Source organism: Somniosus microcephalus, chromosome 4 (genome assembly GCF_052327205.1).
Source record: "Somniosus microcephalus isolate GS21.2 chromosome 4, FLI_Smic_1.0, whole genome shotgun sequence".
In the NCBI taxonomy this organism is placed as follows: Eukaryota; Metazoa; Chordata; class Chondrichthyes; order Squaliformes; family Somniosidae; genus Somniosus; species Somniosus microcephalus.
Genome location: NC_140990.1, coordinates 294,787,831 through 294,801,462, shown reverse-complemented (window position 1 = coordinate 294,801,462; position 13,632 = coordinate 294,787,831). Strand labels below are relative to the sequence as shown.

The following is a 13,632-nucleotide window of genomic DNA, read 5'->3' as shown; positions in this document are numbered from 1 at the left end:
ATCCCAGGGACGCTTGCAAACCGCATGTGCCTCTGGGATACGTGGGCCCTGCGCCTTTCAACTGTGGAAAGGCCCAGGATCGGAAGTGTCCGGACCTCGGGAGCCCTCAGGTAAGGGCGTAGATTTTTTTCCGATAGGAGACATCCGCACGCAGAAAGCCTTCATATCGGAAATTACGGGCCATAAAGTAGAAGTACCTCTATATATCCATTTAAAACAACTGAGAAGCTATATGTTATTGACTGCTCAAACAGTTTATAATACCAGAAATATATTAAACCCCGGCCTCTTTGGTCTTCCCATCACACGGAATCAGAGAATGTTACACACAGAAGCAGGCCATTTGGCCTATCAGGTCAATGCCGGTGTTTTTTCCCACATGAGCTGCCTGGTCTAATCCTACGATTCTGTTCACTCCCCATATACTTTAATTTCCCTCTTTGTAACTTATTTATATTTTCTTTCTTTTTTTCCTGGTTTTCATTTTTTATTTTCGGCCCTGTAAACAGTAAATGCTTTTATTAGTTTCAAATTGATCTGATCGCCCTATTCATCCATGGGACACCAGCCTCCGATGGACTCCTTTCCTCCTTACTGTAATTATGCCTGATTTTTATCCTTTCTATATCATGTTTAAATATTTCCCATAGCTGAGCTATGGTTATATTTGCCAATTTTTCATTACATTTAACCTTGAAACGGTCCCTTTTTATCTTGCTTTCATTTTCTTTTTTTCAGCCCCAGCTTGTACTTTACTTTTCCTTTTCTATTTCACTGAACTTAATTACATTTTGGTCAATATTTCACCAAGTGCTCTTTCATAGTTTGCCTACTCGCTTTACTTCGTGACCGAGAATCAGGCCAAGCAGTGTTTCCTTCCATGTTGGAACTGCAGCATATCCACTTCCCTTTTTTCAATCCAAACATTTTCCATATTGCAACATGTATTTAGACAATGAAAATCTCCGAACGCTTTCTAATTTGTCTATAAATTTCTTTTCCACGGTTTGGAAGTGCTTTCAGTAATGTGACCAATCCTTGCTATTCTTCAACTCAATCCAAAGGATTTATGTTTGGGTCAATTCTCTATTTAAATTTTTATTCTCTGGTGTTATGATATTGGCCCAGAAATTCGGGTCGGGGGCTTCCCGCGGGTATAAGCTCCCGACCTGCACTTACCTAGCGCGCCGGCCATTGAGCTGTGGGCCCCCGTGGGATACCAATCCTGGGCCTGCTCCAACTGCCGGCGCGCAGTGCTTGCGTATCCCAGGGGCGCACTTAGTTGAATGCGTCCCCTGGGATCACGTGGGCCATGGAGAGCCAATCGGAGCAGGGAATGTCCATTCATACGGGCCCCAAAACATCACTAAATCTTCAAATAATTTTTTTTTAAATCACATTTTTTAAATAAACTATAAATTACATGAAATAACTATTAAACAATAATTTAAATTTTTGGAAAAAATAATTTAATTTTCTAATGGGGCTAAAAATAAACTTACCTTGCTTTAAAGTATTTTAAAATAATAAACCTGTGGAAAAAATGTTTTAATTTTAATTAATTCACCACTTACCTTTTAAAAAGCAGGCCTTACGCTTGCTTTTTATATGTGTAACTTCTGGAGACTTACACTCCCGGGAAAACCTGCAAAAAAAAAAGTAAGTTTGATGCGCACGCGCAGCCTCTCGTGCACACACATTTGAACGCTGAACCCCTTCTTTCAGGGGAACGGAAGTGCCGGTTTCCTGCGCATGCGCAGTGCATGCAGGAAACTGGCACTTCCATTGGGCCTACGGGTGAGTACCCTGTGCGTACTCACCCGTGGAGACCCGTTCTGGGCCATTGTTTATAATTAATACAACTATTCCTACTGCTTTTCTTCTCTCCATTTCTATGCTGAAAATGTTATGCCTCGAAATATATAATTGGCAATTCTGTCCCAGCTGCAACCACATTTCAGTTTCTGCTATTAGATCAGGATATTCCACTTTAATCAATGACTCTAGTTCCCAGTGTTGTTTCTTATGCTCTGTACTTTGACATATGTTAACTTTTGTTTGGGTTCCCTTGGATTGGTGGCTTAGGAATCTTTGATGGGACAGTTTAGAGGGAGCTTTAATCAGTACTGACTCAGAGGTAGCACTCTTGCCTGAGTCAGAAGGTTGTATTTTTGAGTCCCACTTCAGAGACTTAAGTACTTACTAGAGGGACATTTTAATGCAGTACTGAGGGAGTGGTGCTGTCTTTTGGATGAGACATTAAATCTGCCCTCTTAGGTGGATATAAATGACCTTATAACACTATTCAAAGAAGAGCAGGAGAGTTTTTCCAGTGTCCTGACTAACATTTAACCCTCAACTAACACCACTAAAACAGATAATCTGGTCATTTTCTGTTTGTGGGAGCTTGCTGTGCACAAATTAGCAGCCACATTTCCTACATTACAGCAGTGACGGCAATTCAAAAGTAATTAATTGGCTTTGAACCACTATGTGATATCCTGAGGATGTGGCGTGTGACAACCAGAACTAACCCCCCTCCCCCGCTCCAAACCCTCACATACCCCCCCAACCTTGGCAGCCTGAACCTGGGCAATTTTAACTTCAGGGCTTCCTCTGCATGTCCCCGTTCAGCAGCCAGCTCGAAACGGGTAGGAAGTGGCAGCTGGCCGGCAGGCAGGAGTGGAATCTCAGGAGGCCGGCGGCCGGGACCGAAGGAACAGTAGCCAGTACTCGGGTGGGTCACGGGGTGAGTGTTTTGGAAGGGTCGTGCTCCTCCTAGTCCCACAGAGAATGTAAATAAGACGTTTTTTAAAAAGTATTTATTTGGGCCTCTGGATCCTCATCCCACTATCTTCACCTGGTGGAAAATCCATAACAGCTTCATCGCTCAGGCCACCAGTTAAAATTGCAGTGGGGGCTGATGATGTCATCAGACCTCGATCTGCACATTTAAACAGGAGCCCCTCTGGCTTCAGGCGGCTTAGGATAGCAAGTTAACATTCAAGACAGCGGAATTTTGGCAAGCAAGTCACCTGGCCACTGCCTGCCCAGTTTCCGCCAGGCGGGTAAGGGTTAGTCTTGGCTGCACACATCTCCAAATGGAACCAGGACTTTAATTGTGGGGAAAAGCATTTGACTTTATATCAACTCTGGAGAAACAGTTACAAAGCAGAGTTTGTGAAGCATTAAAATATTACAACAGTAATGAAGCCTGCTTAGTTGTACATCGTTTTTGGCAACTAAAATTAGGCACTAAACCAGGCTGTGCATTTGACTCATTTGCCATTGAAGTCAATGGGGTCGATTTTCATTGACCCGTGGAGTCGGGATTGGAGGCGTGCGGGGGGGTTAAAGTTATGAATTCGGAGGTCCTGACACCATCCCGCCCCCAACCCGCTTCATTGTAAGTTTCAAAGGAGGCGGGTACCCGCCCCGCACTGGGACCCACCTACCCGAGGCAGGAAGGGATTAGTGCCAATTAACTGCCTGTTAACAGGTAGTTAACAGGCAGTTTTTAGCCCAATCCCTATTTTAAAGCTTGTAGTGTGGGATTCCCGACGGCTCCAAACCACGCCAAGTTAGAGGAGTCGGGCCGTCGGGTTGAAGGACTTGGAGGGGTCGAGATGTCGGTGTTCAGGTGAGTGATGGGTGCATGAGTGCAAAGGTAAATGTGTTTGGTGTGTCTAAAGTGTGTAAAGAAGTTTAAATTAGCTGTACTTACCTTTACAGCCTTCCTTCCTCTAGGTTTCGGGAGCCCATCATCTAATCGGCACAGAAAGCAGAATGGCTGCGAACTGTCAAAAGTGACAGCCTGCAGCTTTCTGTGCCGGTGAGATTTCTAATTGAGTCTGTGTAGAAGGACTCAGTTTGAAGTAAGACTGTCAGTGTTTGACAGCTTCAAACAGCTGTGAAACACTGATATTTCATCTGTCAAAACGTCTTGACAGATGAAATTTCAGTATGTGATGTCACCTGTTGCCGAGTGGCCCTTAATTGGCCTGCTGAGCCCGCTGGGCGGGCTCAACAAGGTCAATCAAGTTAAAACCGCGTGGATTGGCCGCATCTCGATGGAGGCGGGACTACAACCCCGAAAGCTGTAGTCCCGCCTCCTTCCCGACTTCTGAATGAAAATCACCCCCAATGGATGCCACTTCAGTGAGTTCATTTTGAACTCTAATTCTAAACAGACAGTGTATAATTCCTCAGAGTCCGTGATGCTCCTGTTTAAAATGAAAGTTCTAAATATTTAAAGTGCTGCTGAGCGGAATATGTTTTGTTGAATGTAACCAGCTGCTGCTACGTTTAACAGCGCCTGCTCTGCTCATTTTGAACTCTCATCTTAAGCAGTGGTAGACGCAGAGAAGCGTACTGAGGAAGCTGTTTAAACAGTTTGTTAAAGAAACAACAGAAGTAAGATACCTAAGTGTTATTTGGTGACTATTTTCCTGAGCAGCTGTGAAATAATTTATCTTGCATGGAACAATAGGCTAATAAAGGTAGAATCTGTGTGCTTAATTGCATGTGTAAATTTAAAACAGGATATGCTTTAAATCAGTCTGCATTCACCCAAAATATTTGACATTGTGTTGCTGGCAAAAGAATTGAAATTATGAAAAAGTGCCCACCTTGCACTGAATAAAGATTTATTTCCAGGTCCCTTTGAGGTTGTGATATGATGTAGTTGGCAGTTCATAGGAACAGGAGTAGGCCATTGAGCCCTTCGAGCCTGCTCCGCCATTCAATGAGATCGTGGTTGATCTGCGACCTAACTCCATATACCCGCCTTTGGCCAATATCCCTTAATACATTTAGGCCTAGAAATTCAGTGGCCTGCGCCACCAGTTAGCGCCCGAAGAGGGCACTCAGTGGCTTTAGCGCCACTGGCCACGCCTCCCGTGATATTTAGCGGGGCGCTAATGGCGGCATTAGCTTGTAGCGCTGTGCCGCCACCGATGACGTCATTGGTGTGCGCAGCGCCCCGATCGCGATATTTGGTCGCGCCCGCCTCTGTAACGCCGGTCGCAAATCGTGACCGGTTCGCAGGGCCTACCTGTGGCGGTAGTGGCGCAAATTAAGGTGGAGGTGCGGGGCAGCCATTTTTTCCGGTGGCCGCCTGCCAGCACCTCCTCGCGCCGCCCTCCCCGGCCTCCTGATCCACCCCCCGGGCAGTGCCGGCTGTGTCCCAAAAGCCCGGCACTTCTCCTCGGTGTCGGGCTCTTTTGCTGGCACTCGCGATCGGTGATCGCGCTGGTGCAGGCCCCTCCCCCTTAAGAAGGGGAGGAAGGCCTGCAGTACAGCAGCGCGCCGTGCCACAGCATGTGGCGCTGTGGCACGTAGCGCGGCGATATTCAGTTTGAGCGCCCCAAGCGGGACGCGGGGAGCCTCGAGCAGCGCCCCGAGTCCCTCTTGGGGCGCTCCCACTGAATATCGGGAGGGCGCAAGCGGCTCTGGCCGGAGCGCAAATTCCGGTGCCCAGGCGAGCTTGGCGCCCCAAACGCGGCGCCACCGAATTCTTAGCCCTTAGTACGTCATTAGTAAATTTAGATGTGTGGAAAATATTAATAGTTGCTTAATATAATATACACTGTTCTATAATTTTTCTTCTCATTTATTTTTCTACATATAGGTGACTGTTCAAGACATCCCAACAGGAAACTGCTATTCTTTCACTGATCCCCATATCATTACTTTTGATGGAAGGTCAGTTTTTAATAATATCAAAATTGTCATTTTTGTGATGAATTTTGTACTCATCAAGGTGTAGGAAACCATTGCTGGAAATGGAACTTTTTCTTAATCTCTTTTGGCACCTGGTTTCAGCAACAGGTACTGCCAATTTAGGTGTTCTCTACCAATGAAGGTCAGATACATGGGGCTGGATTTTAACTCAGGTGCGGGCTGTTGTCATGTTATCCAAATTTCGTGTTTCCCACACGAATCTAAATGGATGTGGGAGATTGATGCAATTTTAACTTAAGTGTCCAATTGATTTCCAGCGTGTGGGAAGCCTTTGCAAAGGGGTTTTTCATGACTGAAAGTCCCCTCCGATGACGTCATCATTGCTGCAGCATTTAAGGTCCACAGCAAGCCTTGCTTCTTCTGCAGGCTTCCAAGCTTCCTCCATTTGGTGTCAGAGAGACCTGCAGGAAAGATGACAAGCAGGAAGACAAGATCAGCTCCTCGCTTTGACGAGGCAGCACTGCAGGCATTAGTCGATGGGGCTAGGGCCAACAGGGAGGTGCTGTTCCCTCGGGGAGGAAGAGGCCTCCCACTCAGACCAAGGCAGTGTGGATGCAGGTGGCTGAGGAGGTCAACTCCTTGTGAGTCACCCGCAGAACCTGGATACAGTGCAGGAAAAGATTTCATGACCTTCAGCACACTGGAAAAGTGAGTATGAATTTCCCATCATCCTCAATCTGATCCCCATTGCCTTTTCTCACCAGCACTCAGCTTTAGCAATCTCTTCCTCCACATCCCACTTGACACTGACATCCATGCACCCTTACCCATTCCCTCTCTCTCTATGCTCACATTCACATAACTATTCCACCATGCAGCCCTCACACTCTCTATCACTCTGATGCTTTGAACACAACTGACAACACACAGGGAGGGCCCTTGGTCTTGCAACCTCACTCCATCTTTGTCTCCTTCTAAGTATCTATGCTATGCAATATCTACACTCACTCCTTCATTCTCACTCAACCTCCACTTGTCTCCCTCATTGCAGGAAAAGAGAGCTCACAACAAAAGAGAGTGAGCCAAGACAGGAGGAGGGACAGCCTCATTAGCCCACCTGACTCCCTGGGAGGAGGCCGTCCTGGAAATCATGGACATTGAGGATGATTCGCGCGTGGGGGACGGACAGTCGGGTGCAACACAGCAAGCTGGTGACAGAAAAGTTCCCCATCTCTCTCTTTGACATTGCATGAGTCGCTGATAATGATTGTGAAGCTGTAACAGATGGACTTATGAGAATCTGCAAAAAGCTATGTGCATGTAGCCTTTGCATCACATCTCTGACTCTTTCCTTTACTCCCCCACAGGACCATCACAAGCATCCGTCCCCCCTAGCCAGGAAGAAGAGGCTGAGCAGCCAGACTCCTCAGAGGAAGCTGCAACCTCTGAGGGCACAGCGTCACCAGAATTCAGCGAACCCAGCACCAGCACAGACACTCGCACCTCGGTGGGACCTTCGGGACATAGAGTAGTGTTGTCACCTGGTGTATCACAGTTCACAAGTGAGCATCAGCAGATTGTGGAGACAGGGACAGCAGTGGAGAGTCCTTGTCGGAGGGCGCAGGACTCTGCCAGCTCGGCTCAGCAGCATGTCGACCCTCTGCCTCTGGGTCCATCCATAAGATCAGAGGTGATGGAACTCCAGGCACAGATGCAGGAGTCTCTGGCAGGTTTTGTCTCCAGGGTCGCTGCGAGTGTGGAGCGAATGGAGGAGTCCATAGCGAATATGAGCAGAGCCTTTGTGGAGTCATTGGCACATGAACGCATCACCCTGGAAAGGATGGCTACCTCCGTGGAAAGGATTGCTACCTCCGTGGTAAGGCTGGCTACCATACAGGAGAGGATGGCTACGGTAGAGGAGAGGAGGGCTATGGCCATGGAGGAGCTTAGTCGCCAGGGTATGGAAAACATGGTCATTGTTCAGAATAGAATGACATCTCTTGAGGAGCGATGGGCATCTATTGAACAGAGAAAGCAGACATTCATGGAAGTCCTTCTGAGTAGGACTGCCATTGCAGATACGGGTCCCCATGGCCCCCCTGATGTGCAGCAAGGTGCTCTCCAGCTACTTGCAAATGCTGAGGGGGACCTGACCCATGAGAGGGAGGTTGGTGGCATACCTCAAGGAAGTGGGGGCTCCTCTCCAAGCGCTCACACTTCCGTGCCACTGTAGAGCCCTCGGTCAGAGCCCCACCGAAGTCCACACCCAAGTGAGATAGACGTCTCAACCCCTGCACAGCTGCAGGAGCAGCAGACTGTTGACGAGCCCTCACAGGCTCGCAACCCCAGAAGACGCCCGCCAAAGGTGTCAAGACAGGAGCAGCAGCAAAGTGAGCAAGGGGCCTCCACATCTGCTGAAGCCACAGGGGAAGCACTACGTAGGAGCACGCGTAAGAGGAAGATAAAGCACAAGTAGTCACAAGGGTAGTCACTTGGGTGAAATTTTGTATTTAGTGTAAAAATGCCATCACGTCGTAATTGTGCATAAAAATTCTGATGGCAAATGTTGCAGTTGTGGCATCTGTCATTTTGCTATTGGGACTTCCACATTGAGGCCTTAGAAATACTTGCAACTGTCAGTATGGTGGTCGGAGTGCTAGGAACCCTCTGGTTCTTGGCCATTGTTAATGCTCTGGTAAGAAGCTGCGAGGCAAAAGTGTGTTCCTTGCATCCCGGGCAGCAATGTTCTCGCCTAATGCTGCTGCTGGTTGATGGGCCTCTGCAGGATGTTTGTTTTCACATTCCTCCTCCTCCTCCTCATCTGAGGAGGATATGTGAGGAGCCACTTGGTCCTCAGGAATCTGCAAGCCACGAAGCTGTGCCATGTTGTGAAGTGCACAGCAAACCACAACGATTCTGGAGACCCTGGCTGCTGAGTACTGCAGGGCTCCACCTGATCTATCCAGGCATCTGAAGCGCATCTTCAGCAAACTGATGGTTTGCTCGATTAGGGCTCTGGTGGACATGTGGCTGGAGTTGTAGCTCTCCTCAGCTTCGTTGGATGGTCTCCTCAACGGCGTCATTAGCCACGTCCTCAGGGGATAGCCCCTGTCTCCAAGTAGCCATCCGTTAAGTTGGCCTGGCGGACTGAATAGCGGAGGCACACTAGACTGGCGCAGTATGAAGGAGTCAAGGCAATTGCCAGGGTACATGCACAAACATGCAAAATTTCCTCCTTGTGGTCACACACCAGCTGAACATTAAGGGAGTAGAAGCCCTTGGGGTTGACAAAAATACCTGGATTGCGATGGGGTGCCGTAAGGGCCACATGTGTGCAGTCAACGATGCCCTGCATCCTTGAAAAGCCTGCCAGATGAGCTAATCCAACCGCTCGCGCCGTGACACTTGCTCGATCCTTGGTGAAATGGATGTGATTGTGCGCGAACGCAAAGAGGGCATCGGTTACCTGCATGATGCAAGTGTGTGCGGCCGCCTGGGAGATGCCGCTGATGTCTGCTGCTGATCCCTGGAATGAGCCTGAGGCAAAAAGTTGAGTGCGGTGGTGATTTTGACGGCCACTGGTAATGCTTGTCCACCTGGTCCTCTGGGCAGCAGGTCTTGCTGTAGCATTGCGCAGATGTCAGTCACTACCTCTCGTGAAAGTCGGAGCCGCCTTTGGCACAGCTGCTCAGACATGTTGAGATAGGTGACCCAGCGTCTGTAGACCCTGTTTCGGGGGTATCTCCTGCGCCGACGGGCTTCCAGGCGCTGGCCCCTTCTGGCCTGTGCAGCCTCAGGTGGGTGAGCAGCAGCCTGGCGCTCCTGCTGCTGGTGCTGCTGTTGTTCCTGGTTCTGCTGGTGCCGCGGCTAGTGCTCGAGCTCCTCTAATACCCAGATGGGAAGGAAATAAATGGCTCCCATGCTTCTGGTATATGCCTCCATTGAGGAAGCACTGAGTGAAGGTGGCGAGAGGGGTTTCCCAGGAGGCCACACTGGAGATGGGTGCGAGGCTCCAACCTTCCACAGGTGTGGTTAAGCCTTCTAAAAGTTGCCTAAGACCACTAAGTCCTGCCACCTGCAAATGATGGCTGATCAAATCTCCTCTTTAATGGTTGACCTGCAGTTGATAGTCAGCAATCCAATAGTGCTCCCGCCAGGTTTCACATTCGTGTTTCCCACCAGGTGTTTTCTACGTGGGAAAAGGGTTAAATTTGCAAGGCCATGTTAAAATAGGATTATAGAGGCCATTTAGTGGATATTAAGGGCATTAAAGACCAGTCCCGCCTGTTGGATGTGGGACGGAGTCGGGACCATCAGACACGCCTGAGTTAAAATTGCTCAGAGTCGGGAACCAGGCCGGGGAGGTCCCGCCCGTCAGTTTTTGCGATTTTAACCTCCAAGCCCGACTCCATGGCTCAATGAAAATCGAGCCCATGATGTGACATTTTGGGGTCTTTATGTAAATGTGTTCTCCCAGTGATTTAATCGCAGTTCCCTTAAGTGGACCTTGACCCCCTCCACCAAAAATCTGTACTTTTTCTGAGCTCTGAAATTGAAAACGTATTTACCCTCAGAATGAATGATTACCCTACTTACAGTGATCTATTTATTGGATTAAACATAATGGGGGAAAAAAGTTCAGTTGCCTTACGCCTCCCTAAGAGGGCGCTAACGGGGCGCAAAGCAACTAGTGCCCGGACACGTCGCCGCCAACGCCTCCCACGAAATTCAGCGGGAGTTTAGCGGCGGCAGTAACCATTAGCGCCCCGCGGTGCTGCGCCGCCGGTGATGACGTCATTGCCGTGCGCAGCGCCCCGCTCACTACCCAGCTGCGATCTTCGGTAGCGCCCCCTGACTTACCGCCAGACGCTATGTCTGACTGGGTCAGGGGGGCCTACCTGCGATCGGGGCGGCGCTATTTAAAGGCAAGGTGCGGGGCAGCCATTTTTGTTGCTGGCTGCCTGCCAGCACCTGCCTCCGCTCCCGTCCTCGGCCTCCTGACTCGCCCCTCCATGGAATGCCGGCTGCGCTCCGTGAGCCCGGCACTTCTCTTGAGTGCCGGGCTCTTTTGCCCGCACTCCGATCCCCGGTGGCCCAGCTGGGCCCCGGGTCGTGCTGCGCAAGGCCCCTCCCCTTTAAGAAGGAGAGGAAGGCCTGCAATACCTGCAGCACGTAGCACCGCGATATTCCCTCGTAGCGCCCCAAGAGGGAGGCGGGGCGCTTCCAGTAGCACCCTGCTTCCCTCTTGGGGCACTACCACTCAATTTCGCCCCAGTGAAGTTAGCGCCCCAAAGGGGGCGTGACTCAATTTCTCCAATGTTTTGCCACACTACAAGACTCACTTCTGCTGGCCGGCCTCCGACCTTGTACCCTCCATAAACTTGACCTCATCCAAAACTCTGCTGCCAGTATCCTAACTTGCACCAAGTACCCTCACCAATCACCCCTGTATTCGCTGACATACGTTGGCTCCCGGTCCAGCAGCGCCTCGATTTTAAAATTCTCATCCTTGTTTTCAAGACCCTGCATGGCCCCACCCCTCCCTACCTCTGTAACCTCCTCCAGCCCTATGACTCTCCGAGATCTCTGTGCTCCTCCAGTTCTGGTCTGTTGCGCAATGCTCCACCATTGGTGGCCGTGCCTTCAGCTGTCTAGACTTTTATCTCTGGAATTCCCTCCCTAAACCCCTCCACCTCCTTTAAGATGCTCCTTAAAACCTACCTTTTCGACACTTGTCCTAATATCTCCTTCTGTGGCTCGGTGTCAAGGGGAGGATCCAGTTGTCAGGGGGAGGATCCAGTTGTCATGGTCCATGTTGGTACAAACGACGTAGATAGGACAAGGAAGAAGGTTCTGTTAAAGGAGTATGAGCAGCTAGGGGTCAAATTAAAAAACAGAACCTCAAGGGTAATAATCTCTTGGTTATTACCTGAGCCACGAGCGAATTTGGCTAGGATAAATAAAATTAAAGCGTTAAATGCGTGGCTCAAAGACTGGTGTGGGAGAAATGGGTTTTGCTTCTTGGGACACTGGCACCAGTACTGGGACAGGAGGGAGCTGTTCCGTTGGGACAGACTCCACTTGGCCAGTGCTGGGACTAGAGTCCTGGCGAATCATATAACTAGGGCTGTAGAGAGGGCTTTAAACTAATTAGTGGGGGGGAGGTTTCTAGAGAGCAAATAACAGAAATGACAACGGAGAAGGTCATAGACTTAGGTAGCAGTGGGGAAATTAAAAAACAGAACATGTCAGGAAGGGACAGAAGGTATGGAGTGAAAGGTAAAGTAGTAAAAGGGGAAAAAAACAGGAACTAAGTGTCAAAAACATATTTGAAAGTTCTTTATCTGAATGCACGTAGCATTCGTAACAAAATAAATGAGTTAACGGCACAAATAACTACATATGGGTATGATCTTGTGGCCATTACAGAAACATGGCTGCAGGGTGACCATGACTGGGAATTAAACATACCAGGTTATTTAACAATCAGGAAGGACAGGCAGGAAGGGAGGGGAGGTGGGGTGGCTATGTTAATAAAGGAAGGAATCACTATAATACAGAGAAATGATATTGGGTCAAAGGAGCAGGATAGTGAAACAGTTTGGGTAGAGATAAGGAATAATAAGGGGTAAAAAACACTAGTGGGCATAGTCAAAAGGCCTCCGAACAGTTGCAACTCTGTTGGACGGAGTATTAATCAGGAAATAGTTGAGGCTTGTAATAAGGGAACAGCTATAATTATGGGGGATTTTAACTATCATATTAACTGGACAAATCAAATTGGGCAGAGCAGCCTTGAGGATGAGTTCATTGAGTGTATTAGGGATGGGTTTCTTGAGCAGTATGTAACTGAACCGACCAGGGGGCAAGCAACCTTAGATTTGGTCCTGTGTAATGAGACAGGATTAATTAAAAATGTCCTAGTAAAGGATCCCCTTGGAATGAGTGACCATAACGTGGTTGAATTCCATATTCAAGTAGAGGGTGAGAAGGTTGGATCTCAAACAAGCATGCTGAGCTTGAATAAAGGAGACTATGAAGGTATGAGAGCGGAATTGATTAGAGTGGACTGGGAAAATAGATTAAAGGGTAAGACGGTACATGATCAGTGGTGTACATTTAAGGAGTTATTTTACAACTTCCAAAAAATATATATTCCACTGAGGGAAAAAGGGTGTAAAAGAAAAGATAGCCATCCGTGGCTAAGTAAAGTAATTAAGGATAGTATCCGACTAAAAACAAGGGCATATAAAGTAGCCAAATCTAGTGGGAGGATAGAAGATTGGGAAGTCTTTAAAAGACAGCAAAAAATAACTAAAAGATTGATTAAGAAAGGGAAGATAGATTATGAAAGTAAATTAGCAAAAAATATAAAAACGGATAGCAAAAGTTTCTATAGTTATATAAAAAGAAAAAGGGTGGCTAAAGTAAATGTTGGTCCCTTAGAGGATGAGACTGGGAAATTAATGGTGGGAAACATGGAGATGGCAAAAATGCTGAACAAATATTTTGTATCCGTCTTTACAGTAGAGGACACTAAGAATATCCCAACTCTGGACAAACAGGGGGCTCTAGGGGGAGAGGAGCTAAATACAATTAAAATCGCTAAGGAAGTGGTACTTGGTAAAATAATGGGACTTAAGCCGGATAAATCCCCTGGACCTGATGGCTTACATCATAGGGTCTTGAGGGAAGTGGCGGTCGGGATTGTGGGTGCATTGGTAATAATTTTCCAAAACTCCCTGGACTCCGCAAAGGTCCCGGCAGATTGGAAAACTGCTAATGTAACACCCTTATTTTAAAAGGGTAGTAGGCAGAAGGCTGGAAACTATAGACCTGTTAGCCTAACATCTGTGGTTGGTAAAATGTTAGAGTCCATTATTAAGGAGACAGTAACGGGACATTTGGATAAACATAATTTAATAGGACAAACTCAGCATGGTTTCATGA

At 48.1% G+C, this 13,632-nt stretch overlaps 1 protein-coding gene across 1 annotated transcript in view; it reads left to right on the top strand.

Annotated features, from left to right (window-relative positions):
* Positions 1 to 13,632, top strand: part of LOC147120554 (von Willebrand factor D and EGF domain-containing protein) — a 403,257-nt gene that overhangs the window by 173,163 nt on the left and 216,462 nt on the right. The window contains exon 9 of the mRNA XM_085986654.1: positions 5,630 to 5,703. Coding sequence (XP_085842780.1) covers positions 5,630 to 5,703 — 74 coding nt within the window. The remainder of the gene's footprint in view (positions 1 to 5,629; positions 5,704 to 13,632) is intronic.